The sequence below is a fragment of the Molothrus ater genome, chromosome 9, assembly GCF_012460135.2.
Source record: "Molothrus ater isolate BHLD 08-10-18 breed brown headed cowbird chromosome 9, BPBGC_Mater_1.1, whole genome shotgun sequence".
NCBI classification, from domain to species: domain Eukaryota; kingdom Metazoa; phylum Chordata; class Aves; order Passeriformes; family Icteridae; genus Molothrus; species Molothrus ater.
The window spans coordinates 22,543,925-22,568,427 of record NC_050486.2 but is presented as its reverse complement, the minus strand read 5'-3'; the positions used below and the strand labels follow the sequence as shown (position 1 = coordinate 22,568,427).

General features: G+C 41.5%; 2 protein-coding genes across 5 annotated transcripts in view; both read left to right on the top strand.

Moving 5' to 3' along the window:
• Positions 1–24,503, top strand: part of LOC118689531 (fatty-acid amide hydrolase 1-like) — a 207,759-nt gene that overhangs the window by 9,219 nt on the left and 174,037 nt on the right. The gene's annotated exons all lie outside the window — the stretch shown is intronic.
• MKNK1 (MAPK interacting serine/threonine kinase 1) lies at positions 973–23,320 on the top strand. Of its 4 annotated transcripts, none has more exons than XM_036387883.1 (14): positions 973–1,032; positions 1,880–1,991; positions 4,443–4,537; positions 7,656–7,754; positions 8,438–8,535; positions 9,954–10,033; positions 11,457–11,530; positions 14,366–14,470; positions 17,439–17,494; positions 18,050–18,145; positions 18,903–19,097; positions 19,721–19,885; positions 20,481–20,521; positions 21,474–23,320. In XM_036387883.1, exons 4-14 carry the CDS (start codon positions 7,658–7,660, stop codon positions 21,700–21,702), a joined length of 1,236 nt encoding a protein of 411 aa, XP_036243776.1. In that variant the 5' UTR covers positions 973–1,032; positions 1,880–1,991; positions 4,443–4,537; positions 7,656–7,657; the 3' UTR covers positions 21,703–23,320. The 4 variants fall into 4 exon arrangements, with proteins under 4 accessions (XP_036243776.1, XP_036243774.1, XP_036243775.1 ...); XM_036387881.1 differs by having other exon boundaries at positions 20,478–20,521; XM_036387882.2 differs by lacking the exon at positions 973–1,032 and adding an exon at positions 1,217–1,354 and having other exon boundaries at positions 20,478–20,521.

The window sequence follows — 24,503 nt, the reverse complement described above, 5'->3', positions numbered from 1 at the left end:
TTCTTTGTAAGACTGAAAGACTGGGCTCATCTGGAAACTCCAAAGTAAGGTTTCTGCTATTATTTTTTCTCTTGGAGCTATTATACAAAGCAGGTGCCTCGTGTCTCTGCTGAGAAGAAAACCTGATTGTTTTTCCAATCAAATCTATTTTCTGGCAATAATAACAACCTAAAAAGGGATAAAACTGACAGATTAAAAGCCTAATTCAATCGTAGTTGTGAAAAAATATTTTTTCAAGTATTTGAGTGGCATGCTTGTCTTTCCTCCACTGCTCTTACACTGCCGTCTCTCTTCTGTAGTGTATTGGACACAAAGGGAACATATGTTTCACTGCTAATATAAAAAGAGATCAGCTGTGGAGAGGTAAGGAATTAGCTAGAGGAAAATAGGCTGCATCTAAATTATTCAGGGAAGAGTAGAAAAAATGCAGAAGGACATTGATTATCCCAAAAGGGATGGGAGAAAGTAAGGATGGGACACAGCGCTGCTGCTGAGGAGGTTTTCAGCACCACCTTCTCGGAGTCCTTCGGACTCTTTGTCCAACACCAGGCTTTCCATGCTGTGCCTCCCAAGCTCTATCCAAGCTCTTGGCTGTTGTCACTTTACTCTTCCTTTCCTTCTTAGTCCGTCCTGCCTGAAGGTGTTTAAGGAAAGACGGCGAGGCGTTTAAAGAAAGACGGGACGCGGAACTCCCTTGACACAGCGGTGATCGCTCATGGACCAGACTCGGCGATCTTCGGTTCTCCAGCCGAAGTGATGCTGTGATATTGCTCATGGGGGAAGCAGAAGACAGCGAGCAGCCAGCCCAGCCTGGGGAGCAGGCTGTACCCCGTTGACATCGTCCCATTGATCTGCCCCACTGGTGCTCCCCGTCCCGTCCCGTCCCGTCCCCTCAGAGAAGCCGCGGCCCCGCCTGGCGCGCTCCCGTGAGGGGGCGGTGCCGCGCGCAGGCGCGCTCCCGCCGCTCCTCAGGCTCAGGGCGGGGGCGGGTGGTGCCGCCCCGCCGAGGAGGGACCCGCGGCCGCCATGGAGGTGAGGGCAGGGGGGCTGCGGTCACGGCGCTTCCCGGCCCGGCCAGCTGAGGGGAGGCCAGGGAGGGGAGGCCCCCGGGGCTCGGTCCGAGCCCGCGGGAGCTCCTGCGGCTCGTCCGGAGTGTTGGCGGGCTGCGCGCTCGGGCGCGGGAGCGGCGGCAGCCCCCGGCTGGAAGGTGCCTCAGCCCTCCGGCCGGCAGCTTTGGGTCTGGGGGCTCTCCCCGAGGAATGCGGGAGTTTCCTCGTGTCTGGAGCTGGGAATCTGTTCCCCGAAGGTTTAAAGTGCTGAGTTTCATACCTAGTGCGTTTTTCAATAAAGAGTGGTAAGTGTGTACTCTCCTACTGCAGCTGCTTTCTGTTGACATTGCTGGAGTGGGAAAACAGGCAAAGGCGAACGGAGCAACTTCTAGGTGTGATCACGAGAAATCTTTTCGTTCTTGTGTTTTTCCTCTGGCGTAAAACGAGAGCTGTGAGCTCCGAGGAGCACTGAAAATCTGCCTAATGTGTACTTTGTGGCATTAGCTCGAGCAGGGTGACCTTCTGAGGCGAGAGAAGCAGCGGGACAGCCCTGGGTGACAGCTCGGCTGCTGGCATCAGCAGGACTTGTGATAGCCAAAAATCAGCCCATTCCCTGACGCCAGTGGCACTTGTCTGGGAATTGTCAGATTTGTTGGGGAATAAGCCCCACTGCCCTTTATTTTATTTTATTTTTTTTTCCCCGGTTACAAGCTGACCTCTTCTACAACCCTCTATCATCCAATGTTATGACTCAGAATTGGGCTTGGGAAGATTGGTGTATGTTCTGATAACTTCAAAGAATTTTTTTTTTTTTTTTTTTACCTAAACAGAGCTCCTCTTCATGCCTCCCAGGTGCTGGATGGAAGCAAGGCAAAACACTCCTGTGGAGCTGAACCTCTTTCACTTCAGTTCTAAAGGTGTTTTGTATTGGCAGCCCTCCAGGTAAAGTGGGGTGCCTTGTGCATTTGAAACTTTCTTGGTTCTTTAAAGGTCTTTTTCAACCAAAAGGCTTCTACGACATTATTTCATGGTACCAGTGCTCTGTAATGCTTTCAAAAAAAGTATTTACTGCTGTGAGGAATGTCCTCTCTCCTTCTAGTACCTTCCTGGTAACAAATGTTAGGACATTGGTACAAGTCTTATGTGACAATGCAGTGGAGTTTAATTACTTAATTTTAGAGTTGAAAGCACAGAGAAAGGAAAATAAAGAAAAACCAGTCTTGCTTCAAGGTTTAGAAAAACATTAAGTTACATTAGCTTCTCCAAACACAGCTGCTTGCTGATGTAGTTGTATGTTGTGTAGCTTTTTTTTCCAGTGACAAATGTGATTATCTGATTGATCATTTGTGGGGTGTGGAGCAAGAGCAGGAAATGTTTATCTTGTATCTGTATGAAAAGAAAAGTTGTCTTATAAGAAGTTTTTCTCTTTGGTTTACACTAACAAGGGAGCTGAGGGGGATTAGAGGAACTACTTGGTGATGCAGAGATAATCTTCTGAGAGTTGTTCATGCCATCAGATGTAGAAGAGAGTAAACAGCTTGCTGTTTAGTAAAGGGCCCTCAGAACCTACTTACATTGGATATCTCCTTAATTTAAAAGTGCTCTAGGGGTTGGAGAGCCTTTAAATAGTTGAGTCAACACACTATTGCTAGGAGTTTTTTCTTTTGGAATGTGTGTGATGGAGTTTAAAATAACTTTGCTGCTAAGTTCTTACTGCCCTGTGATGGCAAGTCTTAGATATGAGCTACCTGCCAGTGGTCAGTAGCAGTAAATGTTCTGTTTGCCTGTTCTGCTGGCTGTGGAAGGACAGAGGATGTTCTTTAGTGCAATAACCAGTGTGTGTGCCATGTTGTTCCCAGCAGAGCTCACCATTCACAGTTATTTGTTAGCCCTGTGAAATACACCCTATTATATCCTCCTATCCATGTGGCTGCCTTGGAGACACATTGTCCTTGAACAAGAAATTAAAAAGATTACAGTGTTTTTAAGCCACACTCTGTCTAAGTTGTTCTCCTTACTTGTTATGTCTTAGCTGGATCAGGACACTTCTCTTGTTTGCCTTTGTCTTTCCAGTGGGGATGATAACAGTTCTTTTGCTGCCATTCTGAGTGATAACTACTGCTTTTAAAGAAATGCATGTCTGCCTGGGGAAACACAGGCTGATTTCAGCAAGTCTCATGTCTGCAGCATGTGTGTCAAAATGAGTTGTTCCCCCCACACGAGAGGGAAAGGAGAGCTGTGTGCTCTCCTCTCCATCAAGGTTCTCCCTGCTTCCCCAGCAGTAATCCTAGTGAAGTAAGAAAATGGGAGGGGAGGAATCTGTCTGAAATAACTTGATGTGCTATCCTGAAAAGTGAGATCCACCCATGGCTGGAGGGTTTGACTGGGAACCTCAGAAAACCCCTCTTAGTTTGCAAGGGAAGTGTTAGCTGAAAGTACCAAAGAGTTACTCTGCAAATTGCACAAGCAGGAGATGCTGTGACACTGATCTCCTGGAAGTGTGACAGGGGGAAGCAGGGACATAAAGAGAAAGGTTGCTGTAACCTTTTCCCCAGTATGAAAGGTTTCAGGCAGCTGGTGTCAGCTGTGACACTGTGGGTTGTTACAGTAATGCTGTGATAAGACTGGATCAATAATTTTTGTCAGACTTGCTCTTTCATGAAATTGGATTGCTTGGGTTTCCTGTGAACTTTTGGGTGTTCATTTGAAAATGTTAATACTCTTGTGTACTATTGAGAAGATGATGGAATGTTTTTAAGTTCCTCTCCCTTCATGGATAACTCAGACTAAATGAAATTAAAAGTTGTGCTGTAGGTGGAATGAGAAGGTAACTCTGACAGCTAAGAATGAATTGTGGAAAACTAGTGCAAAAATCAAGTATTCACTTCTTACAATTTGAAATTAATGTACTTAATACAGAACAAGTATTAAATAATCTGATTTGACACAGGACTGTCATACATCATTGCACATTCTTCCTCTTCAAATTGTATCTCTTGATGTGTAACATTACAAACACAATTAATCACTATGTAGCTGCTATATAAAGGCAGCTTGGGTTGTTCTGAGCTTCCTGCAACTAGATGGTTTTTGCAGAATCAGCACCTGCTGAGTGTGTCCAGTTTCATTATGAGCCACATCTGTAGGAATCAGCATTGATGGAGGAGGAAGGGTCCAGGAACAATGTGAGACACTGAGCTGGGAGGAAAACTGGACTGAAGTCTGTTTTCAGTTTGTTCCAGTGAAATTGTAGGGGTGTGCTTTTGCTGCATGTTCACGTGAAGCCCAGCACAACAGGTCCTTGCAGTGTCTTTAGGCTCTGGGCACTGCATAAATGTGTGGAAAAACATTTTCAGGATTTCTGAGTGGTAACGTGATGATCTTTCTTTTCAGCTCCAGAACAACTTGGCTCAAGCAGGACCCGTTTTGGAGCAGGTGGTGGTGCCTGGACTCTGCTTTCTTCCACTGAGTTCAAACACACAAACAAGGTATTTTCTTCTAAATAGAAAAAGGCACCTCTTCTGTGTTCCCAAGTGCTTCCTGTTACACACATGTGCTTGTTTTCCAAATATACTCTTCCTTCCTTTGGGAAGCAGATTAGAATGAGAGGGGAGTTAAGTCTGAGTAGTGGATTTTGGCATGTTCATATATGGAGTGTCAGGAAGCAAGATGAAAGATTACTTAAGGGCTGAATGAAGTGAAACTTGTGGTAATTGTTCCCTTTCTTCTTCTCTTGGCTTTGTTTGCAAGTTTCGTTTACAGCAAAAGAGAAAGGCTGTAACTACCTTCCCACACAGGCTCTGAATAGTGTGTGTGTATTAAATATTGCCTCAATGCTGAGTTATGATGATAATAAAATTCAGGGACTTCAGCAAAACTGCAGCTCTCATTTTACTTACACTGTGGATTTTCCTGGTAATATTAGCCTGTGAGTAATAATCCTAACCTGACTGTAGAAGGACAGATCAGAATTTGAAGACACTCACCTTGGACCTGATGTGTCCATGGGCCGTTTCCCTCCAGAGCAGTCCATGCAGTCCCTGAGCTCTGTCTGGCAGGGTGAGCTGCCTCAGAGCCCACAGTGTGCCTGTCACCAGGAGCACTCCTGCAGTGTGCAGAACACCTCAGCATTGCTTGGATGGTTGAGGCACACTGGCCTTGGGTGTCTCCAGAAATTCTTTTGGTTGTACAGGTGCAGGAAAAAAAAAAACAACATTTCTTTGAAAGCTTGAAAAATCTCTAAAGCGTTTGGCTGGACTGAAGGCATTTTCTTGTAGGACCAGCTGTTACTTAAGTACTGGCTCATTATAACAAATGAGTAATGGGAGTGAAGCTGTGATACCTTTAAAGGATGAGCTCTGTTGACAGGAGTGAGCTTCACAGTGATGTGAAATAGCAGACCAGAGCAGTAATAAGAATCTAATACAATTAACACTTCATGTTTTAATGTGATGGCAAATTTAGTCAAGACTATAGGTAAAGGATGTCAACTTTTCAGCAATTTGGTTTCTGTATACATAACTAGTGAACTTCCTGTTTTCAGGGAAGCAATTCTCTGTAATTTAGGAATAGAGTCAGACTAAAGGGAATTGAAATAATGTAGTGAGTTAATAAACAGCTGACTGTAAATATCAGAGCCAGGTGGTAGAGTGCAGGAGCTGCTTGTGAAAATGTCAGCTGTGCTGAGAGACAGGATTCACATTCTGGAGTTTTTGCTGATTTTTAGTCAAAGCTAATATTTTACTCAAAGCTAGTATTTTTAGAGTTTTAGCCAAAGCTAGATTTTTTAGTTTCAAGCTCTGAAGCTGTGATATTTGAAATGGAATAGAATCTGCCTAGCTATAGCTTGTGGAAGCCGTGATATTTGAAATGGAATAGGATCTGCCTAGCTATAGCTTGTGGAAGGTCAGGTCACTAAAGGTGCCTGTTTGACACCTTGTGGAAATCAAGCACCACCTTCAAGCAGAGCAGCCCTATCTCTGAGCAGCTTCAGGTGTGTCACTTTAGTCCCAGTTCTGAATAACTCCTGATGCAGGTTGGATTGAAAAAGAGGAGAACTGGAATTTGCTGCCAATGGCTCACCTTCTTTTTATGATAAAATTTGAAACTGTATGTGTGTCAGTTTGAGTTAAAATGAAGCTGTTTCTTCAGAAACTGGTAAAACTTGCTTTATATTACTGTGTTTAAGAAGTCACAGAACATCCATCATGATGATTTCTGAACACATTCTGCCTAAGACTTGAACATGAGGATTTACTGTTTTGAGGCTTTGAGTGATATATGTTGAAGTGTTTCACTAAGTTGTTAAGGAGAAAGGACTTTTATAATAATGCTCATCCTGAATTTTCAGACATGTGGGTTCTAAGTGACACTCACAGTAGCTATTACTGACAGATAAGAACAAGAAAAATGTAATGGAGCAAAGAAAAAGTATTTAATGTATTGGTAGATTGTTGTGGAATGTTTTCTGCCTTGGAGCTTCTCCCATGTTTTGAGTACTTTAGAAACAGTGAAAGGCAGAAAAATTGCTCATCACAATCTCTGTTAAAAGAGAACTGACAAAAGTTTTTGGGACTTGCTCTTTCATTACCAGTATTCTCATAATTATTTCTCACTATTTATATTGATTTAGCTTTTTCTGTAGTACAAGATGACTAAAAGTAAATTTAGTTAGAATTCCTCATGGCTTAAAATGTTTTAGGTGCACTTTGCTACTGCCTTGAAGATTTTCAGCTGAGATTTTAAACTGTTGAAGCAAATTTAGCTGGATGTGATTGGTGTGAAGTGCTTCTGCCTAGAACTTCAGTGTGGAATCATTTAACTTTTTGGAGATAGGTTAGCTGTACAAATATGGCCATGTTTTTATTTAGGCCTTCAATAACAATATGCAGGTGGGTTTTTTGCCATATTATCTTGCATCAGTGAATTGTTACCTCTGACTAAACTCTTCTAGAATCTGCAGCTAGTAATGTAGGAAAAAATATAAATGCCATAAACACTTCTTGCTTTGAAGCATAAATTGCCAACTGATCTGTGGTTTAGAAAGGTGCATTATGGTTCCATGAGAAATGGTTTTCTTTATGGCCTTTTGGCAGCATCAACTGACCTAGATTGCTCTTGTGATACTTTAGCTCCTGTGGTTGCTTTGTTTCACTGAGTGATTTGAAACTTCCCCACACGTTCCTGCTGTTTTGGAGGCTCATTTCCTTGAGCTGATTTGTAAAAAAAAAATCTCTTTGTAAAACAGCAGAATAGCTCAGAGGAGTGCCCTTGTGAGAGCTGCAAGTGCTGTCTGGTATCAGGGCACATGTTCTGTTGTGGGTTATTTCTGTGCATTGCCTTACTGTGCTGTGAGATAAGGATTCAGAATACATGCATTGTTGTTCCCTCCTGTTTTTACATTTATTTATCAACACCTCCAAACTATTAACTGGCACCTGAATTGCCTTTTTAGGTTTCCTCTGATATTTGAAAAAAAGGTGGCAGCTTATGATGAAGAAAAGTAGAGAAACTTTTGGATAGATAAGAACATAAACACACAAGAGCATGTGCATTTTCTCCTGAAGTAATTGATTGTTAAAGTCACCTCTATGTTCTGCCACACAGAGATGGTCAGCAGCCAGCCTGTCCCCATAGCAGACAGTGGGAAAAGGAAAAAGAAGAAAAGAACCAGAGCTACAGATCAGGTCCCTGGGAAGTTTGAAGGTTGGTGACAATTGAAAAGCTTTTAACTGTTACAGTCTGCTTTGCTTCTGATATTTTTCTGTTTTCTTAGCTAGACATTGCATTTTTTGGTAGGAACAGTGCTGATGTCAAAAGGTTTTGGTTGAATAGATGTGTGCACAAATGCTGTGAAATTTTGTAAGTAAAATATAGTTCAGTGAGAAAACTGAGCAGTATAAAACTTCTTAGTGGGCAAGTAGCAATGGAAGATACATTTCAAATAAAAATGGTAGCAGCAACAAATTCCAGGTTTAAATGTTCAAGTTTGTTATACTTAAAACACCATCTCTGCAAGCAGATTATGTATGGCAGCATTTTCTGATCAAATAATTAATTGTCTTCCACCTGAAAAAAAGTTTGAATTTTACATGAAGGCAGGTATAGTGGCTGAGATCCTAGAGATTACACATTTGTTCATACTACAAATGTTTATGTCTCAGCAATTTTGATCCTGTGATAAAGTTTACTTCTAATTTTTCTTGAACTTGAAAGAGGGAGGTGAAAAAGGAAGCATAGTTAAGACTGGCATGTCTGCTTTAATACTACATAAATTTGAGGGAAGCTTAGCAGATATAGAGCTTGTCTTGATGTTATTCATTAAAATAACTTTCACTTTCAAAATTCACTTTGATGGATGTGTCCTTTCTTCTGGATTTCTTTGGCAGACTTGTACAAGCTGACTGCTGAGCTGCTTGGTGAGGGAGCATATGCTAAAGTTCAGGGTGCTGTCAGTCTCCAAACTGGGAAAGAATATGCAGTCAAAGTAAGTAGAGAGAAAAGCAGCATCACTTCTGTCTGTGATGTGTCCTCTCCCTATGAGTATCTCAGGGAAAACCTGCAATAGAGTGGGTAATAGCAACTCCTTCTAGGAAATTTTTGATGCTTGAAATGAGCCTGTTTTATAACTGTTGAGAAAACCTGTCATCTGAAGTGTTGTGCCTCCAGAGTGAACTGGTTTATCAGCTGCAGGTAGAAATCACAAACAGTAAATCACTGTGATTGGATCTCAGGGCAAGCTTTCCTCTCATGCCCTGCTTTAGTTGTAGTCTACCTTCGTGTCTTCTTATGAAAGAAGAGGCTGAGTCACTATACAGCATGGCCTCCCAAACAGTGCAAGCTTTTGGGTGCTGTTCAGAGAGCATCAGGTGCTGCCAGTGGTTCATGTAAAGCTGTCTTTAATTTTTGATAGAGGCCAATCTTCGTTCTGTAATATCACTGAAAAGCTGGGCTCATTTACAAATTTGTTGTTATCCTGAGTCCCCCATTTAATTATAAACAGAAATAACAGCAATAGGGAACCTTTATGTTTGATTCTATTCAAAAATAGGCACAAAATTTTAAGCCCCTTTGAAAAAGTAGTTCTAAAGATGCTGGAATTTTTTCTGTACTTTGTAAAATTGTTGAAGTTTAAAGGTTGAAATAAACAAAGCTCTGCATTAGGAATTTGATGTGATCAGATGCAGAGGCCTGTGTAGTACTGATGGATGGTTGCCTGTTCTGCACCAGAGAGCTCAGGCTGCAGAAATAAGAAACCAGTCCTGGATACAGGTGATGGTGATGTCTGGGTGATGTTATGAGCTTCCAGTTTATGCAGCAATAATTCAGGCTCAGCCTCTTGTCCTCTTTCAACCTGAGGATGATGTGAAGGAAGGTGACTTCTCATGGCTCTGAGATTGAATGTATGTTTTCTTTAGGTTCTATTATTGGGTCTCTATAAAGTTTACACTATGAACTTTTATTTTATGGTGCTTTTGGTACTTGTTGCTTAAATGCCTCTAATGACAAATCTGTTCTTTTTGATTGTTCAGTGTCTGATGTGACTCAAATCTATTCTTGGTAGAACTCAAGAGGATATCCTGTTCTGCACATTGCAAAGATAAAATTATGCAAGAAAAAGCTTGTGGTAACTGGTCACTGGCTGTGTAATGTGTGGATTTAGTTCCTTTCTTCTCTTCCTGACCTAATTTCTCTTGTCCTCTGAATGCCTTCCAGAGCTCTGCTGACACTGCTCTGTAAACAAATGCCAGATGAGAAATTGAACAAACAAACAAAGGTGGAGTGTTGTTCTCCAATGGGCATGCCCTAGATTCAAACCTTGGAACAGTTACCTAATTCCAGAGCTACATGCATAGTTCCTGCAGTAATTTTTCAAATATGAGTTCTTAAAACTCTTTTTCACAGATCATTGAAAAAAATGCTGGGCATAGTCGGAGTCGGGTTTTTCGTGAGATAGAAACTCTGTATCAGTGCCAGGGTAACAAGTAAGTATGGTCTTGCCTTTGTTTATTTAGAGTGTTTTGATTATTTGTTTTCAAATTTTTATATGTGACAAGTTTAGAAGCTTTGCAGCAGTCTCCTTAAAGCCACTTTGAAATTTACACTTGATTTACTCAGATTAAGAATTTCCCCTTCTTTACCTGTGAAATTTAGGGGAACTATTTACTGATTAATAGTTACACAACTCAATTAGCAGCCAGGTCAATGTAGCTTGATTGTGCTTCAGTGATGCATGGCTTTTGTCCAGATGAGAAATTAATATTTTGACACTCTCCCCTGTGATTTCACCATCAGCAAAAGCTGATATGATACCAGCTGCTGTGGAAAGGAAATCTCACCATTCCTTTCCCTCATGTGTGGTTTGCCCTTCTCCTCGTGTCAGCCTTCCTGCTTTTGCACTGGAACTCTTAGATCAGCAAAAAGCTAACAGTTCTCATTTGGATGTGTGCTGACTTCATGCAGCCACAGGATGAGGCAACTGCAAAGCTGCTACTCATGACTGAAGAGGAAGAAAAGCTGTGCAGGCACTGGGAACTTTGTGATGGGTTTGAGGCAGTTCTGGAGCTACTTTTAGATGTCTCTGTTAATCTAGAATGTATATACAACAGATGGGGTGTATATATTACAATTGTGCAGCTTATATTGAATTTTTCAAACAAGTGCCTAATATAACATACAGAAATAATTTCAAAACCAACTTGTTTACCAAACTCATGGGCTTATGTTGTGCTGTAGAGAAGCAGACCACAAGTTTCCTCTTTTGTGAGGTTAAGAGTAAATAGTCTTCCAGTGCACAACTGATGAAGAACTCAAACTCACATGACCACATGCAGAATTTCAGGGATTGAGTGTACCATTAAATGTAAAAAATTCTGACTCACACATTTGACATTCTCAAAGCAACCCGGGGTATTTGTGCTGCAAAGAATTTACATGAGCCAAACAGGAGTTGGTCTAAAAATGGCAACTAAGGAGCTGGATTTAATATCTTGTTGACAGATGCCTGTCTCCTTTGAGCCCTCTGTGTTTTGCTTTGTGATTTCCAGAGAGAAAGAACGCCAGTTTAATTATTTTTTCTTTATTTCTGCCTGCAGCACAAATGCAGTGTTTTAAATTATTAAATACAACCAACTACCAGTTATCTTCCTGTCAATTGAGCAGTAGCAGAGCTCTCACAATCTTGTCTGAGTGTGGTGTTTGGCCTTTTTCCCATGCTTAAATTTCAGTGGGAGTTGGAAATGTGGTTTTAATGTCACAGGCAACCAAAGCAACTTGATTAACTGGAACTTGTATTTTTGGTTACTTCTGGCACTTCCTAGTTATCCACTCTGGGCTGAAACTCTTCATTGCTGTGTGTACACTCCATGCTTGTTTCTTTTATTCTCTATTTTGTTTCTTTTTTTAAAGGAACATTTTGGAGTTAATAGAATTTTTTGAAGATGACACAAGATACTACCTGGTCTTTGAGAAGCTTCGAGGAGGTACTGTGCAGAAACTGTGCCTTTGCTCATTGAATCATTTTGGCTCCTATTTGCCTCTGTTTTAAAGTAATAATTGAAGAACTTAAAATGCTTGAGAATTTAGTGCAGCGTCTGTGTACTCTGGCAGAATTTTCCTTTGATGTAGGATTGACTTAATTGCCTGGAACTCTGTTATGAAAATCATCTTGCCTGTGCCTGGGGTTGCTGTTATGGAGAGCCAGTTGTGCTTGTGGGTGCTTGAGAGCCCATCAAGTGAGCCTGAGTGGTCACTGGGCTCCTGCACTTCCCACTCACCTGGGGAATGAGAAAGCCCATGAAGTGCTTGCTGCAGCTTTCTCACATTTTCTGCAGGGAGTATAATGACAGTACCTGCTAATTGCATGGCTGTGCAAAACCAGGAGTTAGTGTGGCCAACCCTTCAAAGGAGAACTGAGCTTCTGGAGTATCCTGCTGCCCAGAGAACATCATCTATTGTCTCTGGTCAAGAAGGTTTCTAGGAGCAAACTGTATGTGCAAGAAATAAAAATTCTTTCTGCGTAGATGCAGAACTATTTTTGAAAGAGAGGGATGTGTATATTTCTTGAGTTAAAGCTTTTGTTTAACTTTTCTCAAAATTCTGCATCTTTTTATTGTATTTTCCCATAACACTTTTTCTTAATGCACAGATGTCTCTGACAAATTAGCTGTAATAGGGCTTGTTTGACTGAATCTGCATTTGTCTTTTTTTTCATCTCCACATTCTTCCATTAGTTAACCCTCTTTTTTTAAGTCTGTGCTTGTCAGTGTACCTGCATGGCTGCTGAGAGGATATTAATGATACTCTCCTCTTAGCTATTGATTTTACAGGCTCAGCTAGGGCTGATGCTAGTTTTCTCTTAAAAAAAAAATCAGTATTTAAAGGGTTAGGTATGTGGTTTGAAGACAAAGAATGAGAATTAGGGTGAGATCTGATGCACTGCAGATTCTGATGTGAGTGGCAAGGCTGGCAAGAATGAGAACATTAATCTTCAATGCAAGTCTTACTTCAGTAACTCCAGTCTCAGAGGCTGCTCTTACAGTGTTGGAGCATAATTTGGGCTTTCCATTTTCAACTTTGCCTTCCAGTAGCTGTGGTAACTGAAGGAGCTCTGCTCGTATTTTATCTGTTTTCAGTTCACTGTGATGTCCAGAGTCCCTTTAGTATCCTTGTCTGACAGCATTTTATAATTGAGTGAGTTAAAATTGAGCTGATTAGATTGAACTTGTATGATTTAAGAGTTTTTTCTCTTTTTTTCTTCTCTGAAATGCATTTTGAGAGGTGCTGTATGATGCTTTCTCCCTGAGTACTGGAGAGGTAGGAACAACTAGTGCCCTGCTATTCTTTCTTCATGAGAATTCTCTACATGGGCTGAATATAAAGTCAGTAAAGTGTGTTTTTATTGATATTGATATAATTCTTATCTGAGAGAGTTTGAACATCAGCTCTATTCAGAAGGGTAATTTCAGATAAACCTGCTGAGTGAAATGAGCACTTCAGGTAGCTCAATATTGTTTCCTGCAAAGTGTGGGGTCTTTTCCACAGGGCTGGAAACATTGAAGAACTTTCACTGCTTTCTAAAGATGAAAAGAACAACTACACCAGGAAACCCCTTTGAACGTTGTGCACTCAAGAAATCTGTAGCAAACTAGGTGGTGTTGGTTTTAGCAAGGGAAAACCTTGTCTGTGTTTGAAATCTGATAACCTGGTTCAAAGTGGCCTTCCTCCACCCAGCTGACACTGCTTGGCTGTGCATATCTGAGCATACCTCTCTTCTTTTTGAAGGTCCTTTCTCTTCCCGCTCTGAATGCTCACTGTGGAGGAGTGCCAGTAGCATTGATGGTATTAGAATAGGAATTACCAAGTAGGAGATTTCCTTCCACATTTAGAACTAGAGCATAAAAGTGAAATCACCTGAGATAGAAAACATTGAGTATACTGGGGCTAATAACAAATGGCTGTTACTACTTGAGTTTCTTTGCCTGATTGCTTTTAGAGATACACCTCTCTGAATAAGAAAATAGAAGGCAATAGTAAGGCTGCTTAGGGAGCTGGGATCTCTGTGGACTACATGGTTTTTTTAAAGACATTTTTAATCTTTTGAGATGAATGATTGAATTCACTTTATGAAAATGAGGAATCAAACTTCCCTTTATTCTTTGTTAAAGGGATACTAGTGAGGCTCTGCCTGCAAGCTACCAGCCCTTCAGTATGTTTTAATTTAAAGGTCTTTTGTCAGATTTTATATCCCTGGGCAAATTTTACCTTAAGTCAGTGCAGAAGCCTTGTCTTGATGCCTGTGGGGAATTTGATGTGTATTTAAAGGTCAGATCTCCTTTTACTTTGATGGTGTTGAGGCACAAAACATGTATCCTTGACTTTCAGTGCAGGGTTTCAGTGGTGACATTATAGCAAATTAGGGGAGTTTGAGTTTGACCATCCATGACCTGGGGTAGGCTGAAGTGTTTATGGATCTCCTTAGCTGATGTTTGAATTTTACTGGTACTGTTGGCAAATCTCTACTGTCCCAGTGTGTGGAAAACAGGCCAGTCATGTCCTGGGGCAGTAAAAAGTGATTGTCTCTCATGCTGTGCTTAAACTAGAAGGTGCACTGTTTGAAAACTATGTTCTAGCACACTTAGGTGGTGAAGCTGCTCAGTTGTGCCTTTTCTTCTTAGTCATTCCCCTCTTTGCTCCACAGAAGTTGCCTGCTGTGAAAGGCTGCTATAAAGTGTGAAAATGAGATTATGGATTCATGGTGCTTGGAACTAGCTCAGCATTCATACTGAGGTTTTCCCTTTCACCTGTTACCCTGACAGGTTCAATCCTGGCCCATATTCAAAAGAGGAAGCACTTCAATGAACGAGAAGCAAGCAAAGTGGTGAGAGACATTGCCTCTGCTCTGGACTTTCTTCACACCAAAGGTGAGAGAGGGCTGCCTCCATCTTTACTAGTTAATACACTCAGGTTATAAAGCACATTTATCTCTAAGTAGCCAGCTTTTGCTGGTATTCCCATTTACAGCAATGGCAGATGACTTAAGCTGTTTTCCTCTGTGATGCTATTTTCATATTTTATATTTCAGTATTTTCAGTAATTGGGAGTGTTAAGATGGTACAGGCTTTCCAAGGAGAACACTTGAATCATCACCCAGAGACACTTAACATTAGGGTTGAGTCTATTTGTTCCTTTACACAAGCCACCATGTAAGGGTTACTCAAAAGGGTTCTAATAAAATTTTAATTTCCTCATCTTTTCAACAGAGGTACTTTTTTGTAATTACTCAGAATTTCTGCTGGTCACAAGACCTGTTGGTTTGCAGAAGCTTTTGGCCCCCCACATTTAGACTCCCACTGTTAAATTGAGGAGACCTAAGTGAAGCATAGTCTTTATTTGAAGATGTCCTCAATTCCTTTGCAATTTGCTTAGATTTAAGGCAGTTATGTTTATAGAGATTTTTTTTTTGCGTTAGTGTTTTTCTGTTGCTTTTTTGACTTGGGAATACTTTGGTTTAAATTCAAAAATTTCTATGCATTATGGTCATCCCAGAGTATATTTTTTGGGCTGAATATGATGGATACTTTTGAAGTTTTTCCTAGGTTGTGATTATCTGGCCTTGCAGCTTCAAATACAGTGGCCAGCTCTGAATGGAATGGCATGTAATTGGAGACTGTTTATGGGTTATTTATTTTGATACATTTTTTCTTTCCTTTTTGCCATTCTGATTAGCCTGGTAGATCTCAGCAGATTTGGTTTGCTGCCTAAATTGCTTAGTACTTGCCCTGGATCAATAAATGTTTAGGTGTAGTCCATACTTTCAAGTCACAGGACCGTTTATATGCTGAGTTAGAATTGCAGCACTGGTACCTCAACAAGTTGAACCCATTAAAAAGAAAATTGTAGCAATGCTTGGAGTAAAAGGGGTAAGCCTGATGAATGTGGATCTTGTCACATGTTGTGACTGTTACAAAAAGTGAATTTGAATGTAAACCAAACTTAGCTTGGATCAAGAGTTTTTGTAGTCTTCACAGCCTGTCTATGTGATAATTCAACATTAAACCTTCAGAGAATGTATTTCTTGAATACCTGTGTTTAGAAGATTTTGACTTTGAGATATGGGACATATAAGAAGCAGGGAACTTAGGCTGAATATGTGGAAAAAATCTTTTTTGATGTGCAAGGCTGTAGTGGGTTTCTTAACAGCTGCAAGTCCAGGTAGCCCACTCAAGAGGTTTAGCATCAGCTGAACTAATACCTTTCTGTAGTTCTCTCTCAGCTTTTAGTTTTAATTCCCCTTTTCCCAAACAAGAGGAGGGTGATTGATTAGAATAGCTGTAGAGCAGCAGTCTGCTTTCTTGTTGTTTGCTGTGAGCTGGGACAGCAGGGATATAGCTTGCAGAATCAGCTACATCCCCTTTTCATTTTATTGTTCTCTTTATGGTTCTTCCGTGTGACATTAAAATAATTAGTAAGTAGGGTACAGAACACTAAAGTAAACAGGAAATTAAAGCACTTTTATTGCACAGCTTAATGGTGAAGTCCTATAGCTAAATGCTTTTAAAAAAATTTGAATGAGGACAACTAATTCTTTTGACAGGAGTAGTTTAAAACTCAGCTGGATGATAATCCTGCCTTACACCCATTTGGGATGTGTGTGCTTTATTGCTAATAATCTACTGGAGAGGTGTTTAAAGGCGGTTGTTTTCTCAGTGCTCTGTGCAACTGCAAAATCAAATGTTACATAATCAGACATTTGAATTCACACAATAATACAAAAAGACACTGTTGGCTTTCCCATTGTGAGCCAAGCCAACTGCTGGGAGTTTGGTCAGCCTTGTTGCAAAGGTCAGTTCAGGCCACCTCAGTGGGTTCATTGTGCCATCATTTGTGCCCATGCCACATGCACTGTGTCAGTATGACACTGATTCCTTTAGCTTGGGGCTCTGCTGTTATATTTTAAGCCACATCTTGTGGAGTGTGCTGAAGAAATGACACTAAAAGCTCCCTTGCCTAGAGTTTGGTGGAATTTTCCTTCCTGTACTCTGAAGTAATATAAGGTGTTCTTGGAGTGTAAGTTTCTAAATCAAGACTAGACTGCAGTTAAATTACAGCCAAGTTGCTCATTTGATTTGATTTTTTTTTTTGCCTCTCATATTGTACCTTCCATTTGAGTTTGATCATATTAAATTAAAAACTTCCAGAAATTGTGTTTTTAGGCATTTGAAGAACTTTACAGAGAACCACCTTGCATGTGGATTACACAGATAACTTTGTGCTTCCCTGTTAGGTTTGCCTATTCTGATAGGAGTTGAATGAAGAAGCCTTTTGGCTGTTTTCCTTTAGATTTTCTTCAGCATCTCTAACTGAAACTTTAATTTTTCATTTGCTTCAGCAATGAGTATGTAGCTCAAAGGAATATTTTCTTCTGGGAGTCAGGGGATTTTTTTCAGAGGAGAGTGCCTCAAGTACTGTCTGTGCTGGTAGGAGTTCAGCAAGCCAATTGATCCACCTGGAAATAACAACTTCACTGTAAAAGGCACCAAAATAATTTCATTAAACTGTGTTAAGCATTAAACTTTCCTACAGGTCAGTCATCTCAATAAGCTGGTTTTAAGGAACATAATTAATTTGGGCTAACAAAATGTTCTGATGTTAGGTTCTTACTTGCTTGACAGACTCTCCTGTCCAGTTAAGGATGATAAAGGTATAGCAGGATGCAACAGTGACATTTAACAGTTGCACTTTACAGTTAAATTATTATATCTAAGAGGGGCAGGTGTGTGTAACAGGCTCAGACCTAGAATATTTCCCAGGCCACCTTCTAAAAAAGAGAAGTTATGGGGAATAAAACAGCAGAGTATCCTTTCTAATGAACATTTGTACTCTGTTTAGGTATTGCTCACAGGGACCTGAAGCCTGAAAACATCCTGTGTGAATCTCCAGAAAAGGTGCTACTCTGGTCTCTTAACTCTCCAAACTGAATTTTTTAACTTGGTTCCCAAAAACAGTCCTTGTGGTTTTTTTCTTCTTGAAAAGTTTTGAACCCATTAGTGAATTTCAACTAAATTTAACAGAACTGAAGCTTGAAAGAGACTAAATTCTTCTTTGAGCTGTGAAAATGTGAACATCTGGCTAAGAGATAAAAAGCCAACTGGCCTTGTAGAGGGACAGCAGTGACACCCTAGTGCCTCATCTGTTCTGAGCCAGTACCCAGATGGACAAGCAGCATTTAGAGGCCAGCTGGTCACATTAAATGACCAGTTTTCCAAGTCCCCTGATGTGTACTGGCACTTGCCTAACCAAATAAAAGAATAATGTAGCAGGATCAGGTGCTGGTGATGTGGGTGCAGCTGGGGCAGGGCAGGTGAATGCCTGAAGGTGGCTGTAAGGGAGTAGGTCTCACTAGGGATTTGTGTTCTGTCCTGGGGTTTTCTACTTCACATATGTACATATTCATAGATTTTGCATTAATCCCAGTCTTCCTGACCTCTTATATTTTTTAGATATCACCAGTAAAAATCTGTGACTTTGATCTTGGCAGTGGGGTGAAGCTCAACAGTGCATGTACTCCCATAACTACTCCCGAATTAACAACGCCGGTGAGAGACTGGTGTGGCTTTGTGCTTTCTTTGTTCTATTAAACCAGTTTTCTTATCTCCAGAGGAGACCTTCCAAAGGGCTTACTGCCACTACACCCAGTGCTGGGCAGTTAATTTCAAGCAAGTGTATGTGTGGTAAATGCTGTCTTGCTCTCCCAGTTACAGAACAAATACACAAAAGCACAGGAGCTCAGTGTTAATTCTCCAGTTGGCCAGCATGTGACATGTTGGTCCTGCTTATCTCTTATACAATCAAATGGAGAAACTTTTTGTGCCCATTTTTGTGTGCTTATGGACAGACTTTGAACCTTAGTTTTGTGTTCATTTCCCCATGTTTTGGTTCTGTAGCCAAGCCAATGAGTTAAGGAGAATGCAAGCTCTCTAATCAGTGTGTAGCTCTGTAATACACATTTGTTTGAAAAAGTACAGTCCTGTGCTTTTGCCATTTACTGTGAAAGAAAAATCTGACAGTGTTGCAGAAGTCTTACAGAAATCTATTCCCCTGATACACTTGTCTGATAACTAATGGATAAGACTTAAAAACCTGAAATATATAAATTAATGTTTTGACCTTGGATTAAAGGTTCACAGCCATGTAGAACAGCTTGTGGTGCTGCTAAAGAATTTCAGTACTCTCTGATGCCTAATTTCTGCTTTTCCACCAAGCCACTTGGTATAAAGAGTGGAAAATGATAAACCTGAGTCTTGTTTTGATGTGACTGTCCCTTTGAAAACTTGATAGAATTTGGTTTCCTAGTGTGGCTCTGCAGAATACATGGCACCTGAAGTGGTGGAAGTCTTCATGGAGGAGGCCACATTCTATGACAAGAGGTGTGATCTGTGGAGCCTGGGGGTGATTCTGTACATCATGCTCAGTGGTTACCCCCCTTTTGTGGGCAACTGTGGCACAGACTGTGGCTGGGACAGAGGAGAAGTCTGCAGGGTTTGCCAGGTGAGTGTGCATGTCCTGGGTGTGTGGGGAGAGCAGAGTTCTCCCCTGAGCTTTGGGTGCAGAACTTGCTGCAGTGTCAGCAGTGGAGAGCTCTGCCTGATGCTGGCAGGTGGTTGGGAGGATGAGCTGTCACTGAGAACTGAGGGTGGCAGTAGAGAAGTTGAGTGATACCAGTTTCTAAAGTAAGGTTGGGCAACTGCCTCTCCTTCCTCCTGTTGTGAGATTTCAGAGCTTCTCCTCACCCTCTTCCCCACTCTGGAATCCTCCCTTGTTCTGTAGTCCCTGAGCTGGTTTATGGTAGTCACTGCAATTCCTCAGATAAAAGCTGAGCCCTGGGAGGGTTGCCATGCAGGGCCTGAATTTACTTTGTAAAAATGGAGTATTTTAGCTGCCCTCTTCGGGGTGGGGGGGATGTGTTTTCAGCAGCCAGTTTATTGTGTCCATCTTAGGCTGCACTGAGCCACTCTCTGGAGCTGCCTGTCACTCTCCATTGACTGCATAAGGACACTGGATGGTTTCAGTTGTTGCCCTCCACATTAGGTGGATAAAAGTGAATGGGAAGTCTCACCTGAGAAACCTTCTGGTTGCAGTGTATTTCAATTGAATAATTTTTCCTTTACCAGAACAAGCTTTTTGAGAGCATTCAGGAAGGCAAATATGAATTTCCTGACAAGGACTGGTCACATATTTCCTCTGAGGCCAAAGATCTCATCTCAAAGCTTCTGGTTTGTGATGCCAAAGAACGACTTAGTGCTGCTCAAGTTTTGCAACATTCATGGGTTCAAGGAGTATGTATCCCCCTTTATATAAAGAGTTATTCTTCTTCCAGAGTGACAAATAAGCTGTTCCCTGTCTCTGAACTTTTATTTGAGTCCTTGTGTGTTTCAGTGCTTGTATCTTGATTAATTAAATGATACACAGTGGCTTTATTTTTTTCTGCATAGTAAATATTTGGATAAATATGTCAGCCCTTAAGTGTTTGTTTTGTTTTGTTTAATTATTGCTTTGTGCATTTTAAATGGCTTTCTTGTGAATAGCAAGTACTGCAGTACACAAATTATTGTGCTAATACAGTAATGCAGAATGCTGGTAAATATGGTTATAAAAGAACAGCAGTGTCCTCTTATATTTCAGTTCCCTGTTCAGGAAAGAAGGAATAGACCCTCTGGAGAGCTTCCAAAGCTTTAGTCTTATACCTGCAAGCTGTGAAATCTTCTTGTGAGGGGAGACAGATTATGAAATATGCTTTGCCCACAGTGAATTAGTTTATTTGCAATATCTGTAAAGATTTGGGGAAGTCACTTATTTTTTGTCACTCTTGGGAAAGCTTGGTTCCCAGCTGCTAATATGTAAATAACTTCTCTTCAATGCTTCTTCTAGCAGGCTCCTGAAAGGGGGTTGCCCACCCCTCAAGTTCTTCAAAGGTAGGATTTATTTTCTAAACATCTGTAAACTTGGCCAAGAATCATTCCTGAAAGAATGGGTAGGAGAGAGGAGTTGACAAATTAGGAGGTAACATCCCTGGCTGAGAATGGAGCTTCATAAATGTGCCACACTAATTTGGTTAAGAACATCAGAAATATTAAAGCTCTGAATTTTCTTTATGATCAAATCTTGTTTGTTTGTGGAAAAAGCATTAGAGGGAATTCCTGCAGTGCAGTGTTCATCTTAGACAGGAAATAATGATGGTTTTGTCAGCTTGCTGCCCAGGAGAGGCAGAAAAAGGCATAAAGGAGTGTGTTACCCAAAGAGACTGCTTTCTGATGGGTGAATAGTCACCATAAACACAGACCTGGATCTGACTTTCCTTGTAGTTGTGGCACTCACAATATCCACTTACTGTGAGCAGGGCAAGCCTCATTGCAGGTGATTTGATAGGAGAGTCTGTATGCCAGAGAGCCTGAGTCACACATCTGTTTCTGTCTCTGTCTGCTGCTGGTGGTTTCAGGTGGTTCTCCCATAGAGAAGCATTTCCCTAAGGCACAGGTGTAGTGGGACTGCAGCTCTCTGGAGAAGGACAGCAGAATGGCCTCATATGCCCATCCTTTGAGAATTGAGGATGAAATTAGGATGAATTGAGAACTTAAGTAGAAATTAAGGATGACATCTGAGTTAGCTTCCTGGGTTTATAATCAGAAGTCCTTGGCAGAAGGAGGAGTAGAACTGTGGCTGTTTCCCAAATCCCAGAGTATTTTTGTCATGCATTGCTGGTCCTCTGAGTGACGATAAATGCAAATATTAACTGGTCATTTTGCCTGCTGTCTCAATGATTTGGTAGAAGAAATAAACACGCCTGGAAATAGATACTGTGCTGTGAGGGCAAGTGGGTGAAAGGTCTGTGTTGAAGCTGCTTCCTTCTTTTCTTCCCCTGTCCAGGAACAGCAGCACGAAGGACCTGACCCTGTTTGCTGCGGAGGCCATCGCCCTGAACCGGCAGCTGTCCCAGCACGAGAGCGAGCTGAGCGCGGAGCAGGAGAGCGCCGCCCACGCCGTGTGCTCCATGAAGCTGTCCCCTCCCTCCAAATCCCGCCTGGCCCGGCGCAGGGCCCTGGCACACGCCACCAAAACCAGCGACTTCCAGCCAGTTCCCCATAAAGCCTTCTAAAGCTCTGTGCTGCTGTGGCGGGGGCAGGATGAGTCTGTGTTCTTGTTTGGATTTTCAGCGCTGATAAAAGCTGCTCTGCTTCCGACACTTTGATTAGGAGCTTGCTCTTGCGATGTGACTTGTAACTTAAAGGGGACAGCTTTTTATGGGAATGTTTTTTGCCTGTCAGATTTAGTAGTGCATTAAGATAATTCAACTGGGTTTTTTTTCCAAACTGCAGAAGATGAGTTTGCTGCTGTATTATTATCTGAGGTGATAATTCACTAAGTTTTCCTCATTTTCTTCTTAGAAGAGCACAGTTTAAAATGCAAACTTGAAAACATCAGGAAAAACCCACACTTTACCAGGCAGAGCATCAAGCCTCTCCCTGCTGATGGCCGCTGTCCTTGATGGCACATGTTGAGGGTGCTGCTGTCACTGCCAGCAGTAGGGACTGTTCTCAACCAACAGTGCCCTCCTCTCTTTCTATAGACTCAGGAATGAAGGTGATGACTGGGTGGATCTCTGTCTCCATTACATTCATTGGGCTTATATGGAACGAGATGGGACTGTAAAGGTGCTCATGTTTCTAGAGGTGGAGAGAGCTCTGCAGCTTTTTTTATGTCGTTGATAATTTGTGTGTCAGCATGTGGAGTGAAAACTGGGAGAGGTGGGGTTTTTATCTGACACATCTTTGCCCTTAACTCTAATGTACTCCATACCATCTCTTTTTTAATTTTCTGGAGTTTGATGTCCATTATATCCCTTTGAAGCAGTTACACTCTTAAATCTGATATCTGCAGTGTAACAGACTGTTTATGTAACAGTTTACAGTTACTGTTAGGCTTTTTAATATTAATGTGGGTTTTATTATATTAATGCTATCCTCAGCTAAACCTTCCTTTCTGTAAAATTGTATTTCTCCCATGACCTTTTGTGTGTCCAACCTGGACTTCCTAATGTGAACAGACAGACATCAGTGAATTTTGGTGTGTGAATAATTCAGAAATGCCACAAGCAGAGTACAGCTGTACAAAAATGGTGCTGCAGCCACAGAATTCTGCCTCCTGTAGTAATCTCAGGCTGGGTGCCTAGATTTTTACTTTCAGTTTCAATACTGTGGTGCAACAGAGCCAAGAATAATTTGGAAGGGTTTTGGCTGAAAAGCTGAAGATTTTAAGTGACCAAAGGGAGGTCAGTGGGGAAGGACACAGATGTTGAGCACTTTGTGAAACATAAGCTGTGAAAATTGGGCCACTGAGATGCCCATGATGCACCTTAACTTGTCAGCCCTTTTTGAAACCTTTTTCCAGGGCTTTGTGTGCAGGGGGGAAGGAGGGGGCCCCCAAGTGCCAGCACAAAACCCTCCCAAGCAGACTGAGAAGGAATAAAGTAGCAGATGCAACAAGCACTTGGAAGTTGAAAGGTCAAAGCTGAATGTCTTTGCATGGCCTATTCAGAGTGGTTTTACATTATCAGTAATATCAGTGCATATAGCTATTTTTATAAAACATGCAGTATTTTGTGACTAATATTAAAGTGGTTATTTAAAAGTTTTTATACGTCGTGCCAGCCGATGAATGATGAAATGTATTTTGCTTTTTTAAATTAAAATGCCCTAAGTTATGTATTTAACACATTTGGCAGTTCTTTGTGGTTTTTTCCTCTCTTTATTTTTGACACAGTAAAGAGAATTTGTCTTTGTGTGACATTGAATTCAAGACAGTTGAAGTCTCTGAGGACTAGGCATACCTCCCTCTTCTATTGATTTATTTTATTTATCAGTCTGTGGTCTCAGATTTCTTTTTGGGAACTGAGAAAAGCGCCCCAAGCAGGGAAGAGGTGTTAACTTAAGCCAACTGTTCTGCTCTCATGTGTAGTCTAGTTCTGAGTGCCTCTTGCAGAGTCATTTTTTAGTTTCTTTGGAGGTCTGTGGCTCTGGGATAGGGAAGGCTGTTTTCCTGGAGGCGTGGGATGCAGCACTCCCCAGTGCTCTGTGCAGTTCATGCCCTTGAGTGAAATCTGAGCAGAGCAGGAGTCCCAAACCAGGTGCCAGGCCCTTTATGTTTACTTGCCTTTCTTTTAAAGGAAATGCTTGTAGTTGAACTGTGCTTTAAAATGATCTTCTTCTTCTTCCCTTTTCCTCCTGGATAAGAAAGGTAGCAGAGAGCACGGGAGACCTTTTGGCAGGGGTACAGGAGTGATGTTTCAGTAGGGCAGGTCTTGGATCTTTCTTTGCTCTGAAAGGAGAAGTCAGATTCAGCTGATGATCCAACAGGTGCCTCTTTCCCTCTGATCTTTACCTTTCACTGAGAGTTCAGCTTTCTTCAGGTGAGTTAGCCCCAGAGGGCCTCATTTGGAAGGTTTTCACAATGCTCTTTTCATGTCAGTGGGGAAGAGGTTCTTGCTTCTATGTGGAAGGTCACTAAATCAGGCACTCTGATCTGTGCTTTTGAGGTAGTGCTGGGTCTGCTTGTGTTGCATGTGAATCTCTTGTTTGGCAGCCTGTGGAACCTGAATGCTTCATCACTGAATCCCTGTGCCTTCCCTTTGGGAAGGGCTGAATCTGTGCCATGTTTTTTCACTTGCATGTGATAAACTACACCAGGCAGCTTGTGTGGGCTCCCCAGCTTCTGAAAAATGATGGAAAAGTGTCTTCTTGTGGGGAAACTGGGTTGGGAAGGCACAAGGCAACCTTCAAGAATTCAAAAAGATATTCTGACCAGCAAGGAGAACATCAGAGCAGCTAAGCTGATCTTTAATATTGATTAGGCAACCCACAAGAAAATTTTGCTTTCCATCCCCAAGGTTTTTCTGGGAGG